The sequence below is a fragment of the Lipotes vexillifer genome, unplaced genomic scaffold (assembly GCF_000442215.2).
Source record: "Lipotes vexillifer unplaced genomic scaffold, Lipotes_vexillifer_v1.1 scaffold365, whole genome shotgun sequence".
NCBI classification, from domain to species: Eukaryota; Metazoa; Chordata; class Mammalia; order Artiodactyla; family Lipotidae; genus Lipotes; species Lipotes vexillifer.
The window spans coordinates 497,752-514,610 of NW_006781263.1; the positions used below are offsets into that span (position 1 = coordinate 497,752).

Genomic DNA, 16,859 nt, shown 5'->3' on the forward strand with positions numbered 1-16,859 from the left:
ATATATATATATACCTGACTCACTTTGCTGCACACCTGAAACATTGTAAATCAGCTATACTTCAATTAAAAATTTTTAATAAATAAATAAATTGTTTAAAAATTGGTTTTGGTATATGAAGGCTCTGAACCTGGAGCTGAAATTTGGAGATAGTCTACACATTTAAAACTATTCTATTTATAAAGAGATAAAATAGATCACTATCCATGCAGATTTGACATCTAGGCTCAGCGTGAGGTGCATTTCTTGCAGGAGTAAATCTAAGTGGATAACTTGTATTATACTTTCTTGTTTTAGTTTTTATTTTCATTAAAGTTATACACACAGAGTTTAAAGAGGCGACCACTTCCAGAAGGCTTATGAAAGACAGTCACCTTCCCGTCCCACCCGTCAGAAGCAGCTACTTTTCCACTAGTTTGGTTATTCCTGACACTTGCTCAGTGTCTCCAAATAACGTGACTCTATGGCAGTTACTTGACTTTTCAGTTTCCAGAATGCTCCATGGCTTCACAGTGGTGTGGAAGAGGAAGGTTAAGGTCTCTTTCAGCCCTGCCCACCCCGATTGCCCAGCCCTCTGTCCTCCCCAAACAATTACACCATAAATTTGCTTAGACAGTAGTTTATGCTGTGTTTATTATGACTATGTGACCACTGTTTATAGCTGAGCCAATAATGGGTAATGATTCATCTTCCTTTCCTGCACAACTCTGTGTTTTCCGCATGGTTTAGAACTGTCTTTTTTGTTGTTGTTCGTTTGCTGAGGTATCTATGCTCTGTTCCCAGAGATCTCCAGTCTCCTTTCCGTGGGTTCAAAATCATAAGATTTTCCATCAGTTTTGTCCTTCTGGCATCATTTCGTCTGAGTCTTCTGACCTGCTGCAAAAGTTTCATCTTGGAATCTCCTTTTACCATCATTTTGGAATCTTCCTTCACCACCATTTTGGAAATCTTTTTCACTTATTACGATAGATTTTTATTGTTTGGTTTAATGGTTTATTGTAACATAATTCTCTGTAACAGTTGTTTTACTCCCTGATTTTAGTGGAGCACATCCTCCAGTAGCTTTCTGGGAAAAGATACATAGGAATTACATTTTTTCTGAGATAATTAAACTTTTATTTTTAGTCTTCTCTCACCCTTAATGAACAATTTGGTTGAGTGTAGGATTCCAGGTTGAAATCATTTTCCTTTCTAATCTTGAAGGCGTTCCTCCATTGTCTTCTAGCTTCCAGTGCTTTGGTTGAGAAATAAAATGTCATTCTCGTTTTGATCCTTTGTATATCTTCCTGTTTTTCTCTCTTTGGTAGTGTCTAGGACCATTCTTTGGTCCTGGCATTTTGAAAATTCACAGTGACGTGCATTGGTATGCATCATTTTGTCCTTTGTGCTGGAAAATGCACATCCTTCACTTCTGGGAATCTTTAATTATTTATTTGATTATTTCCTCTTCTCCTTCTTCTGGAACTTCTCTTCTTTAAATGCCAGGTCTCCTGTTTCTGATAAGGTGAGGGATGTGCAGTCACTGGTCAGCTTGAAGAGAGGGAGGAGGTTTGGGATTGAATTCTTAAACAGTCTCATGGTCATCCCGTTTTCAGGCCACATTTACCATCACTTCTAGAGCTTGGCCCACCGCCAGCTGAATGACCAATTGTTCTTCTGCTTTCAGCCTCCAAAATTTCGTTGCTCTGATCAGCTCTTCTATTCTCCTTTCCTCCTAGGTTTATGTCTTGTTAAAAAAACAAACAAAAAAACCCAGTCCTTTTGCTGTTACCCTCTTATAGTACAACAAGAAAGAGCAAAGGTACTGGCATGTGTTCAATCTGCCATCTTTAATTAAAAGCCCAAGTGATTTTTTAAGAAAATTCAGGATTGATATTTGCCACATGTTTTAAGTCCATTAGCCTAACTATGATAAATTTTAAAATATTCGCCACGTTTTATGACCTGATGGAAAATGAACAGTCTAGTCCAATTTGTTCTGTTCCAGAGACGGTAAGTGACGGTCACGGGTTCTAAGAGTATACGGTCCAAGGAGAGATGATAAAAGGGTAAAGTTTGTTCTGAAGTGATTCTTGTGGCACAAGTTCTTTTCTTGACAACCCTGTCATCTGTAACTTAGATCTGCAAATACACATCCATATAAGGCAAAATTAGCAACAGAAAATACCTCAGTGTCCCTACAGCAGTGGAAGAATGCATTAATGAAAAGAAGCTGGCCTCGTTATTCATTTATGGTTCTATTTAAGTCATATCTTTCATGTTATTTGAATCCAGAAAAGCCCTCTCTGGTTTGACTTTGCCTGATCCTTCCTTCATAGCCGCACACAGCAGTAGGGGAGGGGAGAGGTACCAAAGGCGGCCTTGTCCCTGGAATCCCTTTTCCTGTTGTCTTTGGTGCACCGTGTGCCTGTCACTGTCCCAGCTGAGAGGTGGCATTTGCTGTGTCCTTTTCCGCTTATGAGGCCGAGGGCAAAGGCAGCTAGAAGTGTCCTGTGGCCCTGGGGTGGCTGACACTTTTCCAGGGAGGTGGGAGGGACTGTGAGTGACAGCCCAGGAAGCAACTCCGACAGGGCACTGGGACTCTCCCAGCCTCCTTTGGGAGAGTCTGCAAAAATGGACCTACTCTGCAGAGCAGAGGAGAAATACCAGCTTTCGCTCCAAAAGAGACTTTGAAGGACTTGCAGAGGAGAAGTGACTCTTCCTCCAGAGCAGGGATCTTAACCTGGGCCCCTCCCCCTCTCTTCTCTCCTACTTCTCCCCGCAGCCCCTCCTCCCACAATGCCCAGCGGGGCCCCGGCCCTCCTTCTGCACCAGGGGCCTCCTTCTCCTGCAGGAAGTCTGCACACAGGAGGCCAAGCCTGCTTATCCTCCAGCAAGGTGTCCACTGGTCTCAGCAGAGTCACCACATCTTTAAAGGGACAGCTCCCCACTGCTAAGATAATGTTTTCTCCAGATCAATACGCAAATCAATCCTTTAAAAATTCTGATTAAGCCAGGGGTCAAGGGCCCACAAGGCCTGGCATATAATAGAGAGGAGAGAAGGGGGGCGCGGGGAGGTGCGGGGGAGACTGCAAATCAACTGTCCGCGCCTCTTCTGAAGGGTGGCAGCTGCCCAGCCCTGGGTAGAGTGTTGACAAGGACACAGGGTCATGTAGCTCCTACGGTCCGCGTGGCGTTAGGGATGCTGAGGCTGGCGGGCTCCTGGGAGACATGGAACTTTGGCTCGGCTGTGCAGAACCTTCCTCAGATTGTCCGTCTACCCAGCTTTCCCTCTCCTCTGGGGGCCAGACCCCAGTCATGGCTGGGCAGCCTCCCGGTGCCCCGGCCTACTCCTGGTCTCCTCTCCTGGGCGTCGCCCCCTAATGAAGTCCTTGCAGGTTCAACCCCATCTTGGCATCCGATTTTCAGGAGACCCAGACTGTTATGCCTAAAGACTTCAGTAAATTCCTATCAACTGGCAGATGGCCTGGGTCTCCAGGACAGAGACACAAATGCTAGGCTGTGTGTCTGGGTCATCACTGGCCACAGCGCCAGGAGCCAGGCTGTCTCCCTTGCACGGTCGATGTCCTGTTTCTCACCTCCTTTCTCCTTTTCCTCCAGGTTGTGGCTCTGTCCTCCTGGTGCCTGCTGAGGGACTCCATTTACTACACGCTGTCCGTGGTCGCGCTCATCGTGGTAAGTGTGTGATGGGCACCTCGCCTGGATCCCTGGCCTCTTATCTCCCAATCATCCTTCTCAGCTTGGGGTGACGTGTGGCTCCTCCAAGTGGAGCAGGTGCGTGGAGGTGGCTACTTTGATCACTCAGAACCCCAGCCTGATGGTCCGGTGCTCAGAACAGGAGCTGGCTCTGGTGCCCCAGCTCCATGAGCAGCATCCCCTGCTGTTTTCCTACAATTCCCCCGACGCTTTGCACTCACTTTCCTCATGGGCTCCCTCTGTAACTCCCTTCCGCATCCCTGGGTGTGGACCTTCCTTCTCCCCCTTACTCTGTGCACCCTCCCAGGACACGCCCTGCCGTCCCACAGTACCCGTTGCCATTACCGCCTTCACGCGGACACGCCTACACTGTGTCCCTAGCAGTGGGTAAGCAACTCTCTACTAGACACCTTCATGCCCCAGACCCAATGTGTCTCTACACTTGGGATGATTTCCCCAAGACTGGACCCTCCTCCTTTATTTCAGGCCCCGTTCCTACCCTAGCTACCCAGCCTGGGAATGATATTAAACTGACTCCCAACTCCCAACATACGCATCTGGCATCAGTGTCCTGTGGATTTTCACTTTGTAAAAGTCTGCCCAGTGTGTCCCCCGTAGCCCGTTTTCCTTGAGGCTTTTCGCATCTCTGGCCTGCACTGATGAAGCTCATTGCAGATTAATGTAACGAGTAGCATCACAGCTGCCCACCCCCTCCCGCTCTACTCCCCGCTCCCTGGTCAGTCCTCAGAGCTGTCCAAACGGTGTCTCGACAAAGAACACCTGCAAATGCCAGTCCTGTGTTTATATGATCAGCGGCTCCATGTCCTGTGGGGACAAACCCAAATCCCTTAGCTTGGCAAGCCGAGCCGTCTAGGAGAAGGGCAGCAAATCAGAACAACACATGGGAATCGGGAGACCTGGCTCCTAATTCGGGTCCCCTTCTCGCTAGCTCTAATGACCTTGGAGAAATCAGTGTCTCCAGGTCTTAGTTTCCTTATGCACAGAACGGAAATAGATCCTCTGAAGGATTTACTTACCTGTTTACAAAGCACTTACCTGTATATTGTTGAATTATAAATAATTAAATTATAAATTAGATTTAATTATAAAGCTGTCTACAAATAAGTCAAAAGTGATGTTTAATACAAGACTTTCCCCAAGGAATCAGATGGGTTAGTTAAGTCAACAGCAGCTCCAAGTGAAGAGCTTGGGTTTACAACCACAGCGCCCTCACTCCAGGGGCGATTGACGATCAGGACGGTTGAGACCAGCCCCAAGCGCAGAAGTGCTCCGATGCCCACGTTGGACTGAAAACACAGTGTGTCTGTTGAATTCCCGGTCAGCAGACTTAAGGACACCTATGAGCTCTGTGTTCTTGTGCCTGTGGAAGAGGTACGATCACCCCCAGATCTAGAAGCCTCTGTTCACCCAGCCCAGACTCTTCTCAAACACGCTCCGCAGAATCTTTGTCCTGTGATGCCCGGTCCCATACAGCTCACATGCACTCTGCTCTTCTGCTGTCAGGGTATTTTAGGATGATTTCTGAAAATTACATTTTTCAAGAGACGTGTTAGTGGATGGTGTCAGTGAACACAGTCCTCCATTTTACTGAATTCCAGAAGGAGGTGTCCACCCTCCTAGAGACAAGGCGATGAGCCAGAACAGCGCAGTCCAAGACCCCCTGGGAGGGACTTCCCTGCAGGTGCAGTGGTTAAGAATCTGCCTGCCAATGCAGGGGACACGGGTTTGAGCCCTGGTCCGGGAAGATCCCACATGCCGTGGAGCAACTGAGCCCAAGAGCCACAACTACTGAAGCCCGCGTGCCACAACTACTGAAGTCCATGCGCCTAGAGCCCGTGCTCTGCAACAAGAGAAGCCACCGCAATGAGAAGCCCGCGCACCGCAACAAAGAGTAGCCCCTGCACGCCGCAACTAGAGAGAAAGCCCATACGCAGCAACGAAGACCTGACACAGGCAAAAATAAATAAGTAAATAAATTTATACCAAAGGAAAAAAAAAAAACAAGACCCCCTGGGAGCACGGACTCGGCAGCGTCCACGCCCGTCGGCAGATTTGCCGGCGTCAGTTTCAGTGTTTTCACATAGACACCTCCTGGACCGCGTGTGAAATAACCTGTCTTCTGTCACATTTATCTGGACGTGTTCAAGATAGAACAAATGTAATTGTCGCCGATGACGTGCGAAGAAAGAAAGCGGTTTTGCATCCTCAGGCTGTGGGCGACGCTCACCCGAGCGGGGTCTTTGGGCAAAGCAATCACTTGCTGAAGATGAATCAGAGCTGACTCAGCTGCTCGCAGGATGCCAGCAGCTCTGTGTTCCCTCCGATGGCAACAGAGTCAAAAGCAAGTGATTCTTTGCTGTGACCTAGAGATTGGACTGTGTATTTACCGACCTGACGTCAAGGCTAGATTTTTATGATCTTGAGAAAAATTACCTTTCTCCACTGTTAGGAAGGAAGTAATGGAAAAGAGAACGTCTGGGTCCTCAGGGTTTGGTCTCGGTTCTTTCTACTTTAAGTGGTGTTCCTCCAAATTCAGCAGCACAGGAAACGCTCAGCATGCCTCCTGGAAACATGCAAACCAGAGATTTTAATTCAGTAGATCCTGGGGTTGGACCCAGGAAGCTTCACTTCAACCAGGATCTTCCCCCGTGATTCTGATGCCAGTGGCACCCACCGCGCTTGGAGAAACTCAGCCTCAAATACGGTTGGACACCATTTCCTCAGATGTTCATCTGCCGCAGGCGAGGATCGTCTCGAAAGGGGAAGCATCACGGCAGCTTGGTTGTCTGGATTTCTGAGGGCTGTTCGTTCTTGGGGTCATTTTCACATGAGACTTAAAACCAGCCTGAAGAGCAAAACAGCCTAATACCCGAAGAGCAGCGCTTAGCAAAGGAGGTTCCTCAGTGCCCACAGATCCCTTCCATGCGCCAGCCCCAGGCTGCTGCTCTACACGCCATATCGTTTTGTCAAGGTTTCCTAGTCTCCTCTTTCTGTGTTTTCCCTAATGTCATGGTAACAGCATCACTTTTCTTTGGGTTTTCCTTGTATAACACAAAGCTTCTCCATCAGACTCTGCAATGGGCACTGAAAAGTCCTGTATTTAGAACCCTCCTCCTACCCACAAGCAATTACCAATAATTATCTGAATAATTTATTTTAACTATTAGGGTTTTTTTTTTTACCCTCTCCCCCTTTTTATGGCTCTGAAATGTTCAGAAGGCAGTCCCCTGAGGTGCCGCAATGAAGAGCTCATTCACCCGGAGGGCGAGTCCCGACTAAATGGGACCAGAGGCCACTTCTAAATACATCTGCCCACAGGGAGGAGCCCCGAGGACAGTCCCTCAGGGCTGGGGATCCAAAGAGCAGGAAAGACCACGTCTCCAGGGAGGCTTAGGGCCGCGGGTCCAGGGAGTGCTGGTGGGGTCGTTACTACCTGGATTCTGAAACAGCTGACATGGAAGCTGCTGCAGAGGCCCAGGCCAAAAAGCAGAAACACAGCACATGGGTGTTCTGAAACCAACAGAGCTTCAAAGGGTTAACTTAGAGACAAGGGACTCAGTTCACCTCGATACCTGGGATTTACCTGACCTTTGCTCTCTGCTATTTTCTAGTTTGTTTGTTGTTGCTGTTTTTTAAAGAGAGAGCGAGAAAATAAATAGATAGAGAGTGGAAGAAATTAAGAACATGCTGTCATCTAAAGCAGTTCTAATTGCAAAAGCGTACAGCGCCTGTCTCTCTGCGCCCTTCCCCCGCCCCATCAGGCATCCCCCTTTAGCCCAGGTGACATTCTCTACAGTGAAGCATCAGGCCCTGGAGAAGCTTGACATGGCCCAGGAAGCTCACCCCATGACTTGGGTCTCTTTCTGCAAGAGAAGTGTCGCTGTTTAGGTTCTGAGAGCATCCTGGGTCCTTCGGAGCATGTCCTGTGTGCATCTACACGATGGGTAGTCTGCAGACCTTCATGGACGCTCTTGCTGCTGTCTCTCACACCAAGGACCCGCCCCCATCTGACGATGGCAGCTCCGGCCTCCCCATCTTCTTTCTCCAAATTCCAGCAGACCCGACAGACAGTCTCTTTTATTGAAATGTTACTGTAATTTACATAATCATGTAATTTACATAAATGCAAATGATTCATTACATCGTCAATCTAACAGCTGCCCTAAAAGGAATACTTTATTTTTACCCTTCATCTCTGCTTCAAGATGGGGGATTTTGAGCACCAAGAGAAGGGAAACTTCCAGGGGGTGTGGAGAGGCCTCTGAGACAGGTTCCAGATAACAGACAGGCTCACAAATGCAGCTTGGGGGAGGAGGGGCTGCCCACCTGGAGAAGGGCCAGGTGGGCCATCGGCAGTTGCGGGGCCCCTCAGGGCAACCTGAGCACCGGCACAGCAGCAAGGCTCATCCGAGGTGACACTGCCCTCTCGCTCAGTGCAGCCCCCCACTCTGATAAAGAGAGACAACTCAGCTGACCCATCTGCTGGAGACAGCCTAGGCAGCACTGTCCAATATGATAGCCACCAAGCACGTGAGCCTTTGAGCTCTTTTTTTTTAACTTTTATTTCATATTGGAGTAGAGTTGATTTACAATGTTGCGATAGTTTCAGGTGCACAGCAAAGTGATTCAGTTGTACATATACAGGTGTCTATTCTTTTTCAAATTCTTTTCCCATTTAGCCATTGTCCTCTTGAAATGCAACCATTGCAACCAAGGAACTGAACCTTATTTCATTAATTTCAATGTATGAGGCCACATGTGGCTAGTGCCTGTCAGCTTGGATAGCACAGTTGTAGAGAGCAAATCCTTCCATAGAAAGTATACCTACATTCTCACGGGCACTTTTAACAGGCATAGACTCCATACTTCCTACGGGACTGAGTACAGTGTTGGGTCTGTCGATGGAGATTTCCTAGTTCAATACTCACCACTGCGCAAGCAGCTGTGATAGGAGTCCCATTTTACAGATGGCAACACCAAGGCTCCAGAAATCCAGGGATTTGCTCAAGGTGAGCGAGCTGCAACCTCTCAGGCCAACCAGAGCAGGAGGATAAGATGTACAGCTGCATCAGCCCAGCAAAGAATTCAGGTTTTCCCTTCAACAAAACCCGCCTCGTACAGTCTGGCTTTACCCCACCTACCACGAAGTCCACCTTCACAGGGGCGCCCGGAGGAAGCACTTACTTTACATTTGGAGACCGAACGTCTGCCTCCCTCTCCTGGAAGTCTTTCATTAAGACAACTCATCTTAAATCTCCTTATCTAGCCCTTTCTGTGAGAGGAGAGTGCCTGACATGTACCCTGCTGACTGTCCTCTGGTGCCCGCTATCCTCCACGGCCCGCCCCCTCGGGCCCTTCCTCCTCCTCCAGTTTGGAGACCCTGAGGCCCTTCTGTTCACGATTACATCTCAGGGCCCCAGCAAAGCGGGAATGACTCTGGCAGCCAGAAGATTCTCACACAGAAGGATGTGAGAGAACATTCAAGTTCCTCAAACAAACCAGGGGGGATCCCCTGTTCCCTAATCCCTGCCACAGTGAGGAGGCGGGGCTGCTCTAAGTGGTGCCGGGGTCAGGGAGGAAGCCGGGGCATCCGAGCATTTGCTCCTGGAGCCGGGAATCGGGTTGGCTGGACGGGATTCCAGGAGACTTGCTCTCTCCCGAGGACAGCAACTTGGACTGTGTTTTTGCGCTGCTGAGCGAACGTAACCTCTTGCTTTAACAACCGTCATCGCCTGTATCCTAAATTGGTCGTCTCATCACTGTTTCTTCTGCTGTGGCCTGCCCTGCAGGTTGATATGGGATGTCCAGCTCTGCTCAAGCCCTGCCTTTAGTTCCTACCCTCCTGCATCCCCAGCACCGTCAGGTTGGCCAGCTGGAGATGCTCATGTCAGAATCACGATTTACCCTTCAATTGGAAACCGTATCTGTGCCTCACAGCTGTTTTCCAATGTATTCCATCTGACTCCTCCCCTCAGAGGGAATCGCCATGGGCTCCGCTAAGCCACCCGCACCCCTGTCCCTGAAGCCGGAGGAATGCAGGACGCTGAGTAGGCACATCTCCTGAGGGCATCTACCCCGTGGGCGGGAGCAGTTTCCCTTCTCAGCAACGCGGGGAGATGTTCAAGGTTTCAGTCTCTTGAAAGAGGATATGATGGTGTTGATTTTCTCCTTTTACCTTCACTGCTTAAAATTCTGATGGTGCCAGAGATTACTGTACAAGCTACGAGGCCTCAGCTCCAGCACAGCAGCCGCCCAGCGCCATGGTTACGGCTTACAACCAGCCAGCCCAGGGCCGCTGTGCGCTGCGGGGCCAGCCTGGCCTCTCCTCTCCTGCCCACTCGCCTGCGACGACGGCTGTCTGTTCCTTGCTGTTCCGCCTTGAGTTCCCTGGGTTGATCGGTCATCCAGGGATTCACCTGCCTGATGGAATCCTGTCTCTCTCGGAAGAATTCTAGAGCAGACACCAGCACTGAAAAGCTGGTTTCCATGGTACCCAAACGTTTCGCGGAGGCCTGGAGGAAGAGGGTTTTTTCAGACTCACTCCTGTGAGCTCCCATTTAGCTTGTCTGCGGAACACGTGGAAAGCTTAGCGTGAAGCCGGGGGTTGCTCTGGAGGAACCAGATATGGGTCAGAGAGCAGGTCCCTGACCAGCCATGCAGCAAATCTGGGGCCCAGAGATCAGCGCACCCACGCGGGCCCTGGCGGAGGGTGGGGGTGGGGGGGGGCAGTAGCGGCCTCGCCCCAAACACAACCAGCAGAGCACAGAGAGCTGCTTTCCCAAGGCTCCTCTGCAAAATCCCACTTGGGAAAAGGGTGGGGCACCTCTGACCGCTGCGCTCAGGTCTGGGGACTGCGTGTGGGTGTAACTGAGGGTCCCCCCCGGCCCCATCTCAGAGCACCGGGCAGGAGCTGCCTCCAGAACGTCACCCCGCCCCGTGATGGCAGTGTGCTGGCCGCAGGCCGCTGCAGGAAGCCGTCTGTCCAGGGGCCCTTGCCCACCTCCCAGGAGATTTCATGGAGCCGCCAAGGGGACTTGGTCCGACTTGATCTCAACATCTCTGCCGGGGGCCGGGCCGCCGGGATGCGGGGCCGGGACGTGAGCGCCACCTAGTGGGGACCGGCTGGAACTGGGGGCGCAGTTTCTTGTTTCAGGTGGGGCACGGCGTGTGATTTCAGGTTCTCTTCCACCCTAGTCACCCAGCCAGCGGGGGTGGGGAAGTGGTTTTGTCTTCTTTTACTCACCGAGTGAGCATGAAAGTACAGGGGGATGTGCAACACTCGTCTTAGGAGAATCAAGTGAAATAAAATCTGTAAGGAATAGGAAACCCGCTCTAACCATCCGCAACACCAAGTGAGAGTCACGATCTTTGTCGCCGTACATTTTCAGACAGGCCGGTTCCATGCTCTGTCGGCGTGGTCCGGAGATGTGGTCTCCCAGGGGAACAGTCTGTGAACAGTGCAGGTTTCCTTCTGGGTGGGTGACAGTCAGCCGGCCGGCCCCCTCCAGGCACCACCAGACTCTGCAGGCAGGTCTCTTTCCTCGCCACACACAAGCCTCTTTCCATTCAGGTTTTCTCAAAGGCCTGATTTATAGTCCCTTTTATCAATGTTACTGTTCTTTTTTGGTGGCTCTCGTGTTTCCACCCAATCCTCTTGAAGCAATGGGGTCAAACCCAGACCGTGTTCACTCGTGGGCCACAGGGTAGCTGAGGCCTCAGGGCTCCAGGTGGTCAGGGACCAGCATCGCTGCCTCTGTCGTTTGGAAGTTTCTGGTTCCCTCCCCCCACCACGTTTGCATCCAGGCATGCCTCACTATTTCTCTGGTATTGTGTTCCCTGGAAATTCTGCTCTCACTTTGGAATCCTTTGTACAATTAAGCCCATTCTGATTTTTTTTTCACCTGTCATTTAGGTAGCACAAAATAAGGCTTCCTCAGAGCTGCTTGCATATTGCAGAGTGTTGGCTGCCCTCCCCAGAGAGGAACATTAAATTGGTGATCTAATCAACTCTTTACTAGTATCTTGTGCTCTCTTAAGTGGCTCCGAATTGATTGTTCCAGCCTGCTGCCCAAGACTGATATTGAATTAACTTCAATTAATAGAAAACATTTTCCAACTTAAATCACTGCTTCTGTTCCATGATTTCTTGGATTTTTTGAAAGCTAGCAATTATGTAACAGCGGCTGGGAATGCCTTCCTGGGAATGAATTCCATACCATCCAGCCTGGATTGTGGGGCGGTTCCCTTTATTTCTTTATTTCTCTTCCCACTCTGGTCTGACATTTTCATCCAAATGCCGCCCTGTTGGATCCGATAATGACAGATGACAAAGCAGCAAAAACTGATGAAGCCAATGTCTTTGTCAGTGTCTTGTTGGGAAGAGTGAGTTACAAAGAAAAGGGTGGCTCCTTTCTCCTCATCCTCCTCTATGCTCCTTTGGGGCGATTGGAGGGAGGTCCTCTTGTGCGCCTTTTCAGCTGCACCTGCTGGTCTTCGAGGTTTTCTCTGTGTCTCTCACAACTGGTGGTCGTTGTCATCGCCGGGGACTGAAGCGAAGTCCCATTGTTAGCCGAGTTTACCACCTGGGTGCAGTAATCACCCTCTACACCCAGATGCTTCTGCCTGAGAGTCTCCAGAGGGCCCCTAAACGAAAGTTGCTCAGAGATGATCGCGCTCAAATCAGTCATGTCCTGTGAGTGTGGGAAGGAACAGCTTCCTACTTGAATGAAATAGAAGGGCATTCATTTGGTTTCAGCACCATACCATCTGGGCAAATAAGGGTGTCATGGAAAGAACACGAAGTTAGGAGCCAGGGCTGGGTTCTAGGACCAACTCTGCAGCTAATTGGGCAACCCCAGGGAAATTACTCATGTTCTCTGCAGCTCCGTTTCCCATATAAATCAAAGGGCCAGGATTATACCACTTTTTCCCCCAAAATGAGAAGCGATCTTAGATGCTATGTGGAGTAGGATTTAAATAAACTCAGTCCTGTCGAGTGTTTTCTTCGGCTCCTAACTGATCAGGGAGGGTCTCTGTTTGGCCCTTTGCACTGCTTCTGACCCTCGCTAATCTCCATAGAAGCTCAGGTGCTTTCGTAAAAGCTCGAAGGTGCTGTACGATGCGCAGAGACATACAGACAGCTTCCAGGGGACCCGTAAGTGACTAATGTTTGCAAGCACCCACCAAGCTCCGCATCCCCTTCCAGATCTGAAATTCTACAAATAACAAGGTTGGGCATGCTTCCCTCTCACTCCATCCTCTGACAGAACTTGCAGGAAGGCTGGGATGGCCTGATGCCCACCCCAGTCTGCCAACAAGACTTCGTTCCACTAACACTGCCCAGAGACTAAACCAGCACAGAGGGGAGTTTGCCCACAGATGCTTCACACCCCAAACCGGCCCCAGCCCCGATTCCCACCAGCCAGCCACAAGGGCGGGTACCATGCGGTTATAAAGCATGTGTGTGCATGTGTATGTGTGTGTGTGTGTCTAATCGTCTCTCCTTTTTATTTTTTTTCACAGTTCATTTATGATGAGCAAGTTTCCTGGTAAGTACCTCTTTTCCCCTTCCAATTTCCCCTTGCTATGTGGCGGAGACAGTCCAGTAAAGACCAAAGTCAGGGTCTAGGAAAGAAAGGGAAATGTCGGGGCAGCTTGGAACAACTAGCGTTTCTCAGGAACCCTCTGTCCATCTCGACAAAGAAATTAAATCAGCTTTCACGGAGCGGAGACCGTTTCCCTTGGGCTGGCCTGGTGAGCTTCCTTTGGGGACCCTGTTATCTTGCTGTCTTTATCATCCAGATTAGACAGTGTAATGCAACTGTGCCTTTCCACAGTCAGTCATGGGCAAGGCCATGGTTAAGACTTGATGAACCTTTTCCAGTTGTCCAGACCGCATCAGCATGTTCCGAATACCATGTATTCAGTATATCCCAGGAACCAGAGGTGAAGGCATGTCGGTGACCTTTAACCCATTAAAGTTCTGCCTAACATTCAAGAAGATCTTAGAGCTCTGGAAAAATCAGTGATTTTTTTTTTTTTTTGATAGATTAAAAAAAAATTGCCCAAATTAAGTATACGGGAACATTTGCATTTGGGTCAATGTCCAAGTCACCTTTTTTGAGATGGGTTCGGAGCATGTCAGCTGTGTTTGAAATGGAAATAGGAATTGGGTGTGTCATGCATTCTTGTTACATTTTTCAAATATTTGATCTGTGGAAGTAGGGTGATGTGAAAATACACCCACTTCTGGAAGAACATCTCAGAAAACAGGTAGTTGTGATGCTGTAGGTAGACGACTTTCATGGTATTATTTGGAGCTAAGAATGAGCTAGAAAAAGAAGCACAAACAACGAGGTCCTACTGCAGAGCACAGGGAACTATATTCGATATCCTTTAGTAAACCATAATGGAAAAGAATATGAAAATAATAATAAATTATACCTTTAATTAAGAAAAGATTAACAGAGCCCAGCAGTCTTCGTTTTCAGCAAAATGAGTGCTAGCCCTTTGCTGGAGCGACATGTCTGTGTCCAAGGATGTCTCTGTGATTTTCAGAATTTGGGGTGGTGGGGAGCATATCACATGGACCATAAACGTTACACACTATCCTCTCTTTTGTCACCTCTCTCTCCTCTGTCCAAGAGGGCAAGGGGGGAGACAGCTGGGGGAACTTGCTGTAAGACGCATAGACCCTATACTGACCCATAAAAATAAGAAAGAAGTCTTCTTTGGATAACAGTGATCAGCAAGCTGAAAGGGATCAAGACGCCTGGGAGTACCTCAGGTCAGAGGTCAGAGGCCAGAGGTCAGGAAGAACCTCCTCGTGGGATCCACCTGGACCTGGTCGCCACGTGGAGTGGTGACATTTTCCCCTCATGTCCTTGGGGATTACGTGCAGCACAAGAAAACTTGCAGAAGCGTTCCCATTCAAACTCATGGCATGGTTAGCACAACCAATGCTCTGCCTCAGCAAACAGCAGGTGCCTAAGTGTTGCTCGGTGTTCCTGCTCTTTGCTAACAGTGCTGCCATAAGGAAAAGCAAGTTATGATCATAGTTGACCTCAGAAATTTTTCTGCTGCCTTTGTGCAGAAAACCTGAACAAAGGAGACCCGCGGGTGGTTTACCGTCTGTCAGTCTTAGAAGGAGCCCTCTCTCCACATCTCCTTGGCTTTGCACGTGAAAACCATGGCAGGAGGAAATGAAAGCAGGTTCATGACAAGCCTGTGTCAGTCCTTACCCTCAAGGTGTCCTTTAGGATATTTCAGACGGGAAGGAGCAAGAACTGGAGAGTCTGTATCCTCTCCTTTCCAAAGGCTGACCCTCCTACGATGTCAGAGGACAGAACCTCGGTTCCTAGGCTACTCCCCGAGCCTGTGCTGAAGGCCGGATTCTGAGGTCATCAGCCCCTCAGCCTGGGCACCCAGGCTCCCACAGGAGGGAGGAGGCGGGAGGGCCACGGATACACCAGTCGCAAATTCCCAAGCGGGTTTTGGTCCAGCCTGGGGTGGGTCGGAATCATAACTCATGCACAGGTGAAACTGCGGGAAGAACTGTGGGAAGCTTTCATGGCACCAAATATCATTCTCAGACAGCCGACCTGGTACGTAATCATGGTTATTATGTGGATGGGGTGACAGAGATCGTTTTGCACGAGTGAGGCTGAGAAGTTAAAGTCTCACCACTGACCTGTCACTGCTTTGGGATTTCCAGGGATTTCAGCTCCTCATGTGACTGCAAAATATACTGAACTTTACAATATTTTTTACTGTCCACATCTCTTACTTTCTTACCCAGCCACCTATGAGTATTTATTTTGCTGAAAGAGTGAGTCTAGGAGCTGATTCCTCTGATTTCTGTCCTAAGAGACAGACTCTTCAATCTGTGCAATTAAAGCACAGGAGTATTTCAATAATTCCTTCAACAGTGAATTCCTTTCCTTGTTGTAGGACATTCCAGCATGTTCTAGCAATGTCAAGGCAGGAAACCAATTCACCCCAAATCCTTGAAACTAATGTCAGTTGTGCTTATTTTGAAACTAAAGTACTCTTTAGGAGGAAAGGAGCCTTGTCAAATACAAGTACGCAAGGGGAAGGGATCCCCACCACGCATGGTTTAGATTCCTTTACTGTTCCTCAAGCAGCATTCCACAGCAAGTCACATTCAGCCAAGAAGTGGCCATCAGAAGGCTTTTAGTAGCAGGTAGTAGAAAAGGCAGCCACAGTGGATTACAGAAATAGTGGTTTATTTTTCTTACATATCAAGTACCCCAGATATAGGTAGTACAATGGCTCTGCATTTCTCTTGACCTTTCCCTAATGACCCCAAGATGGCTGCTGTGGTTCCAGCCATCAAGTTTGGATTGAAGGCAAGAAGGAAGAAGAAGGGGCTATGTCGTTTCACTGAACACCTTTCCACCTTATATCTCTTTGGTCACAACTGGGTCTGCTTTGACCAATAAGTGTCCAGGGGGGAATAGAGTTACAACTTTAGACCAATCATTTATCCCACCCTCCTTGAGGTCAAGGGTCCCCATTTACTGCCTCAACATAGTGGGGTTCCATTAGCAGAAAGAGGCAGGGGAATATCCGTCGGGTGCTTTTCCATCAGATACCTGCCCCAAAAGACATCTGACACAGATAGCATCAGAGAGCCACCTAGTAGGGTATGTGTTCACCCTGCCCAGCAAGACCCCCACTGTTGCCAGAAGGAATTCAGAATGTGTCTTCAGTGAGTCTGAAGGCCTGACAAGAAAACGAAAGGATGCAGGGTGCTGTTTTTGTCTCTTCTTTGAGCGAGTCGTGACTTTGGGGGAGAAAGGAGAGCCTGGGACTTGACCTGGACAGTGTCCATCTGCATGGTGTTGGAGACCGGCTTTTGTGGTTCTGGACCCTGGTTAGGAAGTGGAGACGTGCCCTCTGGGCGAGGGGTGGGGGGGGTGACAGGGCGTAGCCCTCCAACACGGAAAAGAACAATCTCTGGCAGGAGAATCCAGGGCCAGTTGTAGGTGGTTCAGAGTGGAAGTTTGTGGGAAGGGAAGAGCGCACCCAGATCACACAAGCCCAGGTCCTTGGAGGACAGCGGCGGGCTGTGGCCGGCAGGGGCAGATGGGAAGAGCGGGGGACATCAGGGGCTGCCGGTG

General features: G+C 49.3%; 1 protein-coding gene across 1 annotated transcript in view; it reads left to right on the forward strand.

Annotated features, from left to right (window-relative positions):
* SLC24A3 (solute carrier family 24 member 3) overlaps window positions 1-16,859 on the forward strand; it is a 474,319-nt gene that overhangs the window by 411,992 nt on the left and 45,468 nt on the right. Inside the window, exons 7-8 of the mRNA XM_007454524.1 lie at window positions 3,601-3,675; window positions 13,240-13,265. Coding sequence (XP_007454586.1) covers window positions 3,601-3,675; window positions 13,240-13,265 — 101 coding nt within the window. The remainder of the gene's footprint in view (window positions 1-3,600; window positions 3,676-13,239; window positions 13,266-16,859) is intronic.